The sequence below is a fragment of the Theropithecus gelada genome, chromosome 4 (genome assembly GCF_003255815.1).
Source record: "Theropithecus gelada isolate Dixy chromosome 4, Tgel_1.0, whole genome shotgun sequence".
NCBI lineage: Eukaryota > Metazoa > Chordata > Mammalia > Primates > Cercopithecidae > Theropithecus > Theropithecus gelada.
In genome coordinates, this window is record NC_037671.1 from 130,456,597 (window position 1) to 130,470,751 (window position 14,155).

General features: G+C 45.6%; 1 protein-coding gene across 1 annotated transcript in view; it reads left to right on the plus strand.

Moving 5' to 3' along the window:
* Positions 1 to 14,155, plus strand: part of AGPAT4 (1-acylglycerol-3-phosphate O-acyltransferase 4) — a 142,182-nt gene that overhangs the window by 93,014 nt on the left and 35,013 nt on the right. The window contains exon 3 of the mRNA XM_025383628.1: positions 13,043 to 13,212. Coding sequence (XP_025239413.1) covers positions 13,043 to 13,212 — 170 coding nt within the window. The remainder of the gene's footprint in view (positions 1 to 13,042; positions 13,213 to 14,155) is intronic.

Below are 14,155 nucleotides of genomic sequence, written 5' to 3' on the forward strand. Positions count from 1 at the left end.
ATGAACTCTGTGCTCCTCAGGGCTTCCATCAGTGGCGTTTGGATTGTGAGGTCTTTCCTACAGGGTCTTTGCCTCCCTGTTTTAGTAGAATTCTCCATGGCACTTCTGGAATGGGCTGCAGAGAGGAGCTGGGCCCACCTGGTGGAGCGAGGAGGGAGCAGGAGCCTTGGGGAATGGTGGGGAAGGGAAGCCTAAGACCCCTCTCTACCTGCGTCAGGGAAGAGCTTGCCTGGAGGCTTGAAATATTTTTGGGGTCTCCAGGGAGATAGGGACCCCTGGAATCCTGACCAGAATGCAGCCAGGTCTTGCCACTGCTTAGAGAGGAGTAGAGGCTGAGAACAAGGAGGGCTTTGGGAACAGCAGATTCAGGGCTGCCTAGAAGTGGATTCAGGGCATGCTTCTTAATTTCTTTCCTGTCTTTCTCTGATTTTAAATTATTTTGTTTTGGAGTCAAATAGCCACATGTAACTTTTGGCTCCCTAAAACTTAACTACTAATAGCCTACAGTTGACTAATAGCCTACAGCTGATGGTTATTACCAATAACACACAGTTGATTAACACGTATTTTGTATATGTGTTATATCCGGTATTCTTCTAAAGTAAGCTAGAGAAAAGAAAACATGATTAAACAAATCATCAAAAAGAGAAAATGTATGGACTCTTCCTAAGTGGAAGTGGATCGTCACAGAGGTCTTCATCCTTGTCTTCATGTTGAGTAGACTGAGGAGGCCCGGAAGAGGGGTTGGTCTTGCTGTCTCAGGGGTGGCAGAGGCAGAAGAAAATCTGTGTATAAGTGGACCAATGAAGTATGAACCCATGTTGTTCAAAGGTCAAATGTAGTAGAAATCAGGAAAAGAAAAATGTACTGGCTGATGCAGGGCGCGTATTCAGTGCTTTAAATATTTTAGCATCTGCTCTTCACACCAAACCTTTGAGGTGGGCATTTTAATCTTTATGTCCTATGTAAGGAACTGACCACAGCTCTGCCTGAGGTCAAGGTGTGATCGTATACTCTGATCTTCCTTTTTCCCTTCTCTAGCCCCCTGCACCGCAATCGTCTTTTGTATAATCATGGCTTTTAGTGTCTTCAGCAACCTTAGAGAGTGGTGCTGGGCCCTTGTGTCTGGATTTGGCTCCCAGCCACCCACGTCCTAATTCTGGGGGCGTGGGCTATAACCCATGCATGTTGGAAACGAACTCAGTAAACATTATGCCATCATTTTCCTCTGCCATCTTTACAGATAGGACAGCAGGGGCTTCTCTTCCTTAATGTCACTTTCTTTTTGTCTATCCACTTCTTTTTCCTATTAGTAGCCTCTTAAGCTGAACAGCACAATAGCAAATATAATAAAACCAAATCTGTGCCTCTGAATATACCTTTTTATGGCCCGCTGAGTTTTGTTCTTCAGTCGGCCCCTGAAGTAGCAGGCAATGGTTAAATAGCAGGCAGTGGTTAAATAGCAGGCAATGATTTGGGACTTCGCAGAGATCACCTGCTGTGCTTTGCACCCTCTCTGGTCATCACCCTGAGGAACTGGGCACCAGCTCTGTGAGGTTTCCAGGTGGGGTTTGTAGAACAGGCAGCAGCAACTGGTCAGAGCCAGATGTGGCTGGAAGAGCAGAATCCGAGTGTGACTGCTTTGTAGAGAGACAGCATTCACTGAGCCCTCAGGGAGCAGCACAGTCAAAATAACATCTGCAAAATTTGGCAAACTGAAATTTTAAAAATATGACAAAAGTGATCAACCATGGCAAGATGGCTGAATAGGAACAGCTCCAGTCTACAGATGCCAGCATGAGTGATGCAGAAGATGAGTGATTTCTGCATTTCCAACTGAGGTACCAGGTTCATCTCACTGGGGCTTGTCAGACAGTGGGTACAGCCCGTGCAAGTGTGAGCCGAAGCAGGGCGGGGCATCACCTCACCTGGGAAGTGCAAGGGGCCAGGGAATTCCCTTTCCTAGCCAAGGGAAGCCATAATAGATGGTACCTGGAAAATTAGGACACTCCCACCCTAATACTGCACTTTTCCAATGGTCTTAGCAAACGGCACACCAGGAGATTGTATCCCATGCCTGGCTCAGAGGGTCCCACGCCCACTGAGCCTTGCTCACTGGGAGCACAGCAGTCTGAAATCAAACTGCAAGGTGGCAGTGAGGCTGGGGTAGGGGCGTCCACCATTGCTGAGGCTTGAGTAGGTAAACAAAGCGGCCTAGAAGCTCGAACTGGGTGGAGCCCACCACAGCTCAAGGAGGCCTGCCTGCCTGTGTAGACTCCACCTCTAGGGCAGGGCATAGCTGAACAAAAGGCAGCAGAAACTTCTGCAGACTTAAACGTCCCTGTCTGACAGCTTTGAAGAGAGTAGTGGTTCTCCCAGCACGGAGTTTGAGATCTGAGAATGGACACACTGCCTCCTCAAGTGGGTCCCTGACCCCTGAGTAGCCTAACTGGAAGCCACCTCCCAATAGGGACCATCTAACACCTCATACAGGCGGGTGCCCCTCTGAGATGAAGCTTTCAGAGGAAGGATCAGGCAGCAACATTTGCTGTTCTGCAATATTTGCTGTTCTGCAGCCTCCACTGGTGATACCCAGGCAAACAGGGACTGGAGGGGACCTCCAGCAGACTCCAACAGACCTGCAGCCGAGGGTCCTGACTGTTAGAAGGAAAACTAACAAACAGAAAGGACATCCACACCAAACCCCATCTGTACATCACCATCATCAAAGCCCAAAAGTAGGTAAAACCACAAAGATGGGGAGAAACCAGAGCAGAAAAGCTGAAAATTCTAAAAATCAGAGCACCTCTTCTCCTCCAAAGGAACACAGCTCTCCACCAGCAATGGAACAAAGCTGGACGGAGAATAACTTTGACGAGTTGAGAGAAGAAGTCTTCAGATGATTGGCAATAACAAACTTCTCGAGCTAAAGGAGGATGTTCAAACCCATCGCAAGGAAGCTAAAAACCTTGAAAAAAGATTAGACGAATGGCTGACTGGAATAAACGGCATAGAAAAGACCTTAAATGACCTAATGGAGCTGAAAACCATGGCACAAGAACTATATGACGCATGCACAAGCTTCAGTAGCCGATTCGATCAAGTGGAAGAAAGGGTATCAGTGATTGAAGATCAAATGAATGAAATGAAGTGAGAAGAAAAGTTCAGAGAAAAAAAGAGTAAAAAGAAGGTTTTTCAGTTTTCATGTACCCAGTCCTGAATGACTACTGGGTACATAACAAAATGAAGACAGAAATAAAGATGTTCTTTGAAACCAATGAGAACAAAGACACAACATACCAGAATCTCTGGACACATTTGAAGCGTGTGCAAAGGGAAATTTATAGCACTAAATGCCCACAAGAGAAAGCAGGAAAGATCTAAAACTGACACCCAAACATCACAATTAAAAGAACTAGAGAAGCAAGAGCAAACACATTCAAAGGCTAGCAGAAGGCAAGAAATAACTAAGATCAGAGCAGAACTGAAGGGGATAGAGACACAAAAAACCCTTCAAAAAAATCCGTGAATCCAAGAGCTTGTTTTTTTGAAAAGATCAACAAAATTGATAGACTGCTAGCAAGACTAATAAAGAAGGAAGGAGAGAAGAATCAAACAGACGCAATAAAAAATGATAAAAGGGATCTCACCACTGATCCCACAGAAATACAAACTACCACCAGAGAATACTATAAATACCTCTATGCAAATAAACTAGAAAATCTAGAAGAAATGAATAAATTCCTGGACACATACACCCTCCCAAGACTAAACCAGGAAGAAGATGAATCCCTGAATAGACCAATAACAGGCTCTGAAATTGAGGCAATAATTAATGGTCTACCAACCAAAAGAAGTCCAGGACCAGACAGATTCACAGCCGAATTCTACCAGAGGTACAAAGAGGAGCTGGTACCATTCCTTCTGAAACTATTACAATAAATAGAAAAAGAGAGAATCCTCCCTAACTCATTTTATGTGGCCAGCATCACCGTGAAACCAAAGCCTGGCAGAGACAAAACAAAAAAAGAGAATTTTAGACCAATATCCTTGAATATCAATGCAAAAATCCAAAATAAAATACTGGCAAACCAAATCCAGCAGCAATCAAAAAGCTTATCCACCACGATCAAGTTGGCTTCATCCCTGGGATGCAAGACTGGTTCAAATGTTCAAATCAATAAACATAATCCAGCATATAAACAGAACCAAAGACAAAAACCACATGATCATCTCAATAGATGCAGAAAAGGCCTTCGACAAAAGTCAACAGCATTCATGCTAAAAACTCTCAATAAACTAGGTATTGATGGGATGTATGACAAACCCACAGCCAATATACTGAATGGGCAAAAACTGGAAGCATTCCCTTTGAAAACTGGCACAAGACAGGGATGCCCTCTCTCACCACTCCTATTCAACATAGTGTTGGAAGTTCTGGCCAGGGCAGTCAGGCAAGAGAAAGAAATAAAGTGTATTCAGTTAGGAAAAGAAGAAGTCAAATTGTCCCTGTTTGCAGATGACATGATTGTATATTTAGAAAACCCCATCATCTCAGCCCGAAACCTCCTTAAGCTAATAAACAACTTCAGCAAAGTCTCAGGATACAAAATCAATGTGCAAAAATCACAAGCATTCCTATACACCAATAACAGACAAACAGAGAGCCAAATCCTGAAGGAACTCCTAAATCATGAGTGAACAATTGCTTCAAAGAGAATGAAATACCTAGGAATCCAACTTAAAGGGATGTGAAGGACCTCTTCAAGGAGAACTACAAACCACTGCTCAATGAAATAAAAGAGGACACAAACAAATGGAAGAACATTCCATGCTCATGGATAGGAAGAATCAATACCATGAAAATGGCCATACTGCCCAAGGTAATTTATAGATTCAATGCCATCCCCATCAAGCTACCAATGACTTTCTTCACAGAATTGGAAAAAACTACTTTAAAGTTCATATGGAACCAAAAAAGAGCCCACATTGCCAAGACAATCCTAAGCCAAAAGAACAAAGGTGGAGGCATCATGCTACCTGACTTCAAACTGAACTACAAGGCTACAGTAACCAAAACAGCATGATACTGGTACCAAAACAGAGATATAGACCAATGGAACAGAACAGAGCCCTCAGAAATAATACCACACATCTACAACCATCTGATCTTTGACAAAGCTGACAAAAACAAGAAATGGGGAAAGGATTCCCTATTTAATAAATGGTGCTGGGAAAACTGGCTAGCCATATGTAGAAAGGTGAAACTGGATCCCTTCCTTACACTTTATACAAAAATTAATTCAAGATGTATTAAAGACTTAAATGTTAGACCTAAAACCATAAAAACCCTAGAAGAAAACCTAGGCAATACCATTCAGGACATAGGCATGGGCAAGGACTTCATGATTAAAACACCAAAAGCAATGGCAATAAAAGCCACAATTGACAAATGGGATCTAATTAAACTAAAGAACTTCTGCACAGCAAAAGAAACTACCATCAGAGTAAACAGGCAACCTGCAGAATAGGAGAAAAATTTTACAATCTACCCATCTGACAAAGGGCTAATATCCAGAATCTACAAAGAACTTAAACAAATATACAAGAAAAAATCAAACAACCACATCAAAAAGTGGGCAAAGGATATGAATACACACCTCTCAAAAGAAGACATTTATGCAGCCAACAGACACATGAAAAAATGCTCATCATCACTGGCCATCAGAGAAATGCAAATCAAAACCACAATGAGATACCATCTCACACCAGTTAGAATGGCGATCATGAAAAAATCAGGAAACAACAGGTGCTGGAGAGGATGTGGAGAAATAGGAACACTTTTACACTGTTGGTGGGACTGTAAACTGGTTCAATCATTGTGGAAAACAGTGTGGCAATTCCTCAAGGATCTAGAACTAGAAATACCATTTGACCCCGCCATCCCATTACTGGGTATATACCCAAAGGATTAAAAATCATGCCGCTATAAAGACACATGCACACATATATTTATTGCAGCACTATTCACAATAGCAAAGACTTGGAACCAACCCAAATGTCCATTAGTGACAGACTGGATTAAGAAAATGTGGCACATATATACCATGGAATACTACGCAGCCATGAAAAAGGATGAGTTCATCTCCTTTGTAGGTGTGTGGATGAAGCTGTAAACCATCATTCTGAGCAAACTATCGCAAGGACAGAAAACCAAACACCTCATGTTCTCACTCATAGGTGGGAATTGAACAATGAGATCACTTGGACACAGGGTGCGGAACATCACACATCGGGGCCTGTCATAGGGTGGGGGGAGGGGGGAGCGGGGAGGGATAGCGTTAGGAGATATACCTAATGTAAATGATGAGTTGATGGGTGCAGCACACCAATATGGCACATCTATACGTATGTAACAAACCTGCATGTTGTGCACATGTACCCTAGAACTTAAAGTATAATAATAATAAAAAACAATAAAAATAATAAAAATATGACAAAAGTTTCAAAAATTGCCATAGATATTGAAGAAGCCCTGGCTGCATGTCTGCAGGTGGCAGGCTTCCCTTTCTGTCCTGTGGCCTTTCTGTCCAGCTGGCCTTTCCCAGGTGGCCGTCCTGGCTAGGGACAGGCTTCCTTGGTGGCCCTGGCTCCCTGGGATTCCCTGCAGTGTGTGCACCTTGGGGTGCCCTCTATACACTGCAGTGAGTCCCACAGTCTGTGTGTATCCTAGACCTGGATGGGGTGCCCCCTGTGCTTGGCAGTTGTGGAGATCACCGCCCTGAGTGGACGTGTCCGTGGTTGGGCCATGCATTTCACTCACTCTAAAGGGCAAGACCCAGAATCTCCAGATCCTGGGATCTCTGCTGACCATGTCCTTCCTCCTCGCACTTCTCCCACAGAGGGTTCCTCTTAGTGCACGTCATTTACAGCTTCTGGGCTTTTCTGTAGGAGGTCATAAGCCCTTCCCTCTTTCCTCTTCTCCTGCTTTTATTGTGATTTGATGCATTGTTTTCATTCCCAGATATACTATGTTTCAATTAACTACCAAATGCCTCCAATTCTTATTAAGTTAAAGCCTTGGTTGCTTTTTCTGGTTCTTTAATGTGTGTTAGTTTGGATGCCTAGACAAGAAGGTAAATGTTTCGGGTTGCTGTGTTCTGAATGTGTTCCCCAGAGTTCATGTGTTGGAATCTTTTGTTTTTTTTTGTTTGTTTGTTTGTTTTTTGTTTTTTGTTTTTGAGACAGAGTCTTGCTGTGTCGCCCAGGCTGGAGTGCAATGGCGCGATCTTGGCTCACTGCAAGCTCTGCCTCCCGGGTTCACGCCATTCTCCTGCCTCAGCCTCCTGTGTAGCTGGGACTAAAGGCGCCCGCCACCACGCCCGGCTAATTTTTTTTTTTTTTTTTAATAGAGACGGGATTTCACTGTGTTAACCAAGATAGTCTTGATCTTCTGACCTCGTGATCCGCCCACCTTGGCCTTCCAAAGTGCTGGGATTACAGGAGTGAGCCACCATGCCCAGCCAGAAACTTAATTCCCAATGAAACAGTGTTGAGATGAGGGGCGTTTAAGAGGTGATTAGGTCATGAGGACTTTGCCCTTGTTAATGCCGTTATTGCAGGAGTGGGTCAGTTATTCAGAGAGTGAGTTCCTGCTAAGAGGATGAGTTCAGTTCCTTTCCCTTATTTCTCTCACTTGAGTACATGCTTGCTTGCCCTTCTGCCTTCTGCCTTCCCCTATGGGATGACACAGCAAGAAGGACCATGCCAGATGCAGCCCTCTTGACCTTGGACTTCCCAGCCTCCAGAACTATAAGAAATAAATCTCTGTTCTTTATAAATTACCCAGTCTCAACTATTCTGTTACAGCAGCATAAAATGGACTAAGACAAAGAGCAAATATCTTTGCTTCTCTTAGATTTGCCCTGGTAGGGCTTCTGGCTTTGTAACGCTAGTTACAGGATTGCAACCTGAAGCTCTCAACAAGTCATTTTCCCTTAACTAAACAACAGAAAGTCCTGCTTTCTTACAGTCCTCTCTGCTGTGCAGCACCTGCTCATAGCTCCTGGTCAGGATGGATTGCCCAGGTGCCCATTGGTAACTTTCCAAGTTAAATTAGAGGTTCTAAATAATATGTCCTTTGAAAGAAAGTGACACTGGCTGGGCACGGTGGCTCAAGCCTATAATCCCAGCACTTTGGGAGGCTGAGATGAGCAGATCATGAGGTCAGGAGATCAAGACCATCCGGGCTAACACGGTGAAACCCCGTCTCTACTAAAAAATACAAAAAACTAGCTGGGCGAGGTGGCGGGCGCCTGTAGTCCCAGCTACTCGGGAGGCTGAGGCAGGAGAATGGCGTAAACCCCGGAGGCAGAGCTTGCAGTGAGCCAAGATCTGGCCACTACACTCCAGCCTGGGCAACAGAGCGAGACTCCGTCTCAAAAAAAAAAAGAAAAAAAAAAGAAAGTGACACTGCCCTTTCCATGGAGTGAGCGTACAGGGACAGAATCTTGTGCAAAGAGAACGAGGCAGATAATTCCAAGATCCGCAGCCACTGAACTGATGGTGAAAGTGGAAGGACAGGCTGAACGTGCTTGAAATGCTGCATGCCCTGAGCCCTGAGCAGTTAGAAAGCCCCGGCATTTGATGCATGATGGTAAAAAGAGGTGTCTAATTTGAGTGACAGACCTCCCACCTCAAATGGAAGCAGTTCCTGTAGGGCTCTTCAGCACGAGAAGCGGCTGCCAGGTGGAGGTGGTTGTGTGGCTGTAGAGACAAGGCTCTGGCTGCTGGCATTGAAAGCAACCACACAGGAGAGGAAATGAAACCCAAATTCATGGAGGTATTTGTAAGTTGTGTGCAGTATATTTACATAAGAACATCCAACTAAAACATCAGCTGGTAAGCCATTCAACTAAAGGCAAAGCTTTTTTGAGTATGTGTGTGTGTGCGCACGCACGTGCATGCACATGTGTATAAATGCCTAGGGAAAAAAAAACTAGAAGACTATTTTCCAAACTGTTCGTAATGGTTAACCTTGGAGAAGGGAGGGAGGGCGGGGAGGTAAAGAGGAAGTGTCTTTCAGTCAGGGTTCAATAAGAGAAGCAAAACCACTGGGAGATAATGTGGACATCATCTCATTGGCCTTATTCAGTTTTATCTGCATGTGATACTGGAGCTTGCAGTCCACAGGGCAGGCAGTCAGGAAGGGGCAACGGATAGAAAGTGGGAGAGATCAAGATGTTGGAACACCAAGCACGAGCTGGAGCCCCATGAGAATGGGCTAAAACTTGCATGAGTTCTTTTGCATCTGGCATTGATGGTGTGGATGTCCTGCAGAAGCTGGGATCTTCATCACAGAGCAAAACACAAGCACCTGGCCTGGGATTCAGAGAAGCTGGTGGGGGATCCAGGGAAAGGAGGAGAAGTAGCAGGCCTAGCTGCTGCTTTGCACTGAAGACATGAATCAGCAGATCAGTAAAAACATGCATGACCTACAGAACGGTGCTATTTCCTTTCCACCTTCCAAACCTCCCAAGAGTGTCTCTTGTGGTGGCCCCTAACCAGAAATATCCAAGAAAGGGAAGTCTGGGAAATGTAGTCCAGGCCAGCTTAATCAACACATCCCAAAGCTATTTAGAGGAATTTTATGTTTTCTTGTACATCCTTCTGGGTTGTTTGAATCATTTTACAATGTGACTGTATAAATGTGTTTCTGTGAATTAAAAAAAAAAAGTGAAATCATTTGATTAAAAAAAAAAAAATACATGGGCCAGGCGTGGTGGCTCATGCCTGTAATCCCAGCACTTTGGGAGGCCAAGGTGGAAGGATTGCTTGAGCCCAGGAGGTTGAGGCTGCAGTGAGCTGTGTATGATTGGGCCACTGCACTCAAGCCTGGGTGACAGAGTGACACACCAGCTCAAAAAAAAAGAAAGGAAAAAAGAAAGAAGGGAAATAAAACTCTTCTATCCAATGAGGTTCAGAGTTTAGTTGTCTAGTGAACAGCCTACTGAGATGAGTGGGAAATTTGGTCTTCCCCCACCTGGTCCCAGCACTGTCCCCTCTCACTGTGCCGATGTAGTCACCCCCCTAGCTGGCCTCCCTGTTCCAGTCTGTTCCTGTTTCAGTCAGAGTGATTTTTTTTTTCAAATGCAAATTGGATGTTGGTGTGTGTCTATTTAAATTGGATATTGGTGTGTGTCTATTTAAATTGGGTGTTGGTGTGTGTGCTCCAGTGGTTTTTATATTGCCTTTAGAATGAAATCATAAATCATAACTCTTTACTCTGGGAACCCAAAAGTCTCTGCGATGCTCTTACTCTGGGTTTCTCTCCATCTGCCTCTGTCTCTTCCCCAGCCTTCCTCTCCCCTTCAGCGGTCACAGAGCCTTTGTGTGTGATAAAATTATCATGCATATAATAGTAATTACAAAGCTATCCATTTATGGATTGCCTACTATGCCCAGTGTCGTGCTAGGTGCCTTGAGTTCATGCTTTTATTTAATATCCACAGCTTCTCTAACGGCGTTTACCTGTCTCTATTTTACAGAGAAGGGGGACGCTGAGAAGCATGCCTGAGGTCTCACGGGTAGTAAGTGGCTTCACCAGGATCGGAGCCTGGATGTGTCTGCCTCCTAAATCCATGAGGACAATATTCAGCAGCCATCCTATTAGCAGGCCTTTCTCCTTTCCCTGTCATGTTGTTTTGTGGTTGTGTAGCTGTCTTTTCCCTGGACAGTAAGCTGGAGGGGGGCCAGGATCTGATCTGAATGTTTGGTCATCTCCTGAACCTCACAGAGTGCTTGCGCGCATTAGGTAATCACGCGGCATTTGTCGAAAGCATCCATGTGCCAGGCACTTGCTGAGTCTTGGAGTCGAGGCTAAGGTCAGGGCGGACCAAACAGTGCAGTTGCTGTCTCGTGGTGCCTGTGCTCTGTAGTAGGGGAGATAGCCTCATGCTGTAGTTACAGCTGTGGTGGGGCTGTGGAGGGTGCTGGGGAACATGTGAGTGGGGTAGGGGGCGGTGAGAGTGGCCTTGGGCAGGAAGGAGTCCCACAGAGAGGCATTTGGCCTGTGACACGTAGGAAATGGGAGTCTCTTGGAAGCATCAGCTTTGTCTCCCTGACTCCCTGTGGAGTTGTGCTTTGGCACTTGTCTGTGTTCCTTGGCCAGTAATGGAATAGATTGATCCTTCCCATCCTTGCACTTAGAAAAACTCAGCCCGGCGCTACAGCCATCTTTGTACCCCATGGTAACAAATTGTCCCTCCACCCCTTTGTCAGGCTGCCCTGCCAGGCTGCATATTGTTACCCTAGCCCCCCCTCCCCACTCCTGCCGCCACAACCAGCTCCCGGGACACGCCACTGTTCCTTGACTTGTGCTTCTGGTGCCACCAATGCCGTGGCCTGGTGGAACAACCGAATGAGAGCTTGGTATTTTCTCAGTTCCTAGAAATAGGTAGACACTTTTCATTGTTCACTTCTGGAGAAGGAAGGGGAGTCGTTTTACTCATTTTTAAGGAGACTGATAGCTTCAGTTTGCTGGGAACTTACAATGTGCTCTACACTGAGCGCACACTATGTGTTATGCACTTTATGCTCACAAAACGCTTTGGGGCAACCCCATTCCAAAGGTTAAGACTCTGTGGTGTTATGAGGTTAATTTGTCCAAAGTCCCACAGTGCTCACTGCATAAAAGCTGGACTGTGATGCCTTCTAGAGGGCTCTGGTGTTCCACATCAAGCCTCCAGCCTCCAATCTGGAGGAGAAAAGTTTCCGATGACAGCCACTTGAGCTACGATACTAGGCTTACCGTTGGAGTCAAGGCCAAATGCACCTGCCTGTAGGGTGGGGATGGGGTGGGGAGGGAATGGGTCCTCTGCTGCATGTATGTTTCACTAACTGGTGATTTAAAAAGGGGGGCACATGGCCCAGCACGGTGGCTCACGCCTGTAATCCCAGCACTTTGGGAGGCTGAGGTGGGAGGATTGCTTGAACCCAGGAGTCTACCCAGTAGGCAGCATGGCAAAACTGCATCTCTACAAAAAGTACAAAAAAAAAATTAGCTGGGCCTGGTGGAGCACACCTGTAGTCCCAGCTGTTCAGGAGGCTGAGGTAGGAGGATCACTTGAGCCTGGGAGGCTGTGGCTGCAGTGAGCCGTGATCACACTACTACACTCCAGCCTAGGGCAAGACCCCGTCTCAAAAAAAAAAAATTAAAAAAACAGGGAGGAGGCACAACCCTCGCAGAGCACGCAGGCGCCCACCCCCTACTGAACACCATCAACTGTAAGAGCCCATTTTGAAGTCTGTCACTCACATTCAGCTGTTTTTCTGGAAAATTTCTACCATGGATGGCTTTTCCTGAGCCTGCCAGATTGAGAATAGGTCCCCGGGATGGGAGGCATCACTGAAGAAGAAGCTGCAAGTGGTCGTCATTGCCTGAAAACAGAATCTGTTTCTTTTCATAAGCCCCTGCAAAGACTATTTTGACAGTTCTCTTCAGACCTGTGGTGGGCTGACTCTCACTCCCTCTGCCCTGCAGGTGCTGGGCTCCTGCGGCTGGATCTACCGTTCTCCATTCTTTCCCTGCCCTCAAGTGTCAGAAATGGGAGAGGAAAGTTGGGTATTTAATATTCTTTGATGGAGTTTATAAGTATCCCAATTAGTGATTTTCCAGCATATTAAGAATTCTGTGCCTCATCTCACACTGCCTTTCAGAGTTCTGTAAACACAAGGGCATGAATTCTTGACGGATTCTGGCTTTCTGATGTATTTTCCCCCAAGGTACTTAATCAAGGAATGTAAGTCATTTACCTTCTCCAGGCATCCTCCTCTTCTTCCCTGGAGAATGTTGTGAAGTCTTTCTCGTTTTTCCTTCCACTCTGAACCCTTTCAAGGACCAAGGTCTGTGCTGCAATGATGCAGAACTTTGCCCCTAGAAGTTGCTTTCTCCCCTAGCTGGGAGGGCAGAGCCCTGCTCTCAGTAGGGCTCCCAGGACAAGGCTGTGTGTAGTAAACGTCTGTCTGTTGTGGTTTGTTCCAGAGCTGGTGATGCTGCTGGAGTGGTGGTCGGGCACGGAATGCACCATCTTCACGGACCCGCGCGCCTACCCCAAGTATGGGAAGGAAAATGCCATCGTGGTTCTCAACCACAAGTTTGAAATTGACTTTCTCTGTGGCTGGAGCCTGTCCGAACGCTTTGGGCTCTTAGGGGTAAGTCGGAAGTACATTCATTCCTGCTTCACACATTTCTCTGGTTCAGCCCCACCACTTGTCCTTTTGCTCCTGGTGGTTCAGAACTTGCAGAAGAATCAGCAGAGTTTCTACTTGATGAAATGGTCCTAATAAACTGCTTTTTATTCTGGCTTGGAGTCAGGCTTAACAGCTTCTTATGGGCAATCATAGGAGGTACTTGACAATTGCTACCTGCCAGCCATTTTACATGCGATTCATTTATTTAATCCTTACAGCAACATGAATAGATGATGTGCCACACTCCATTTTTTAAAAGCTAAGTCATATAGAGCTTAATATTCGGCTCAGAGCCACACAGCTGTAATTAGATTTGGATTTCACTCCCATCCATATTTCTTCATTCCACGCTCTGCTGCCTCCTTGGCTAAGAGGCAGACATCACCTCTGCATTTTGATCCTTGAAGGCTTAAGAATTTTGAGTCCCTAAGTGAGAGAGTGAACTGCAAAATTCAGAATTATTCTGAAATTCTGGTTTTTTCCCCGACTAGTTTGACTTCTTGCACGTAGCTTGCATGCCTTTGGAACAGGATCTCTTCAGTTGGCTTTTGTCATCTGTAACACACTGCAGCATGTAGCGGTTGAACCTGTGTCACGTAGCTGTATCAAAGCCATCTGCGGCACTCAGCTATTCCAGTAGGAATCACAGTGTCCATTGGTCCGGGGCCAGGAGAGGTCCTAAGAGTTTGATCCAGAACTTGGAGATGAGGTTTTGCACCTGGGAACAATGCCCTGTAGATAGATAAGGGGGCTGCTGAAATCACCTTGTTTTTTGGTATCCCCTGAAGACAAAATCGTGGTGTTTAGAATATAGAAGATTCGAGATAGGGGCCATGAGGCCATGGAGGACATAGGGGACTAGAAGGTTCAGTGGGTCTGGTTCCTGGAGGCAGATGAAGAGAGC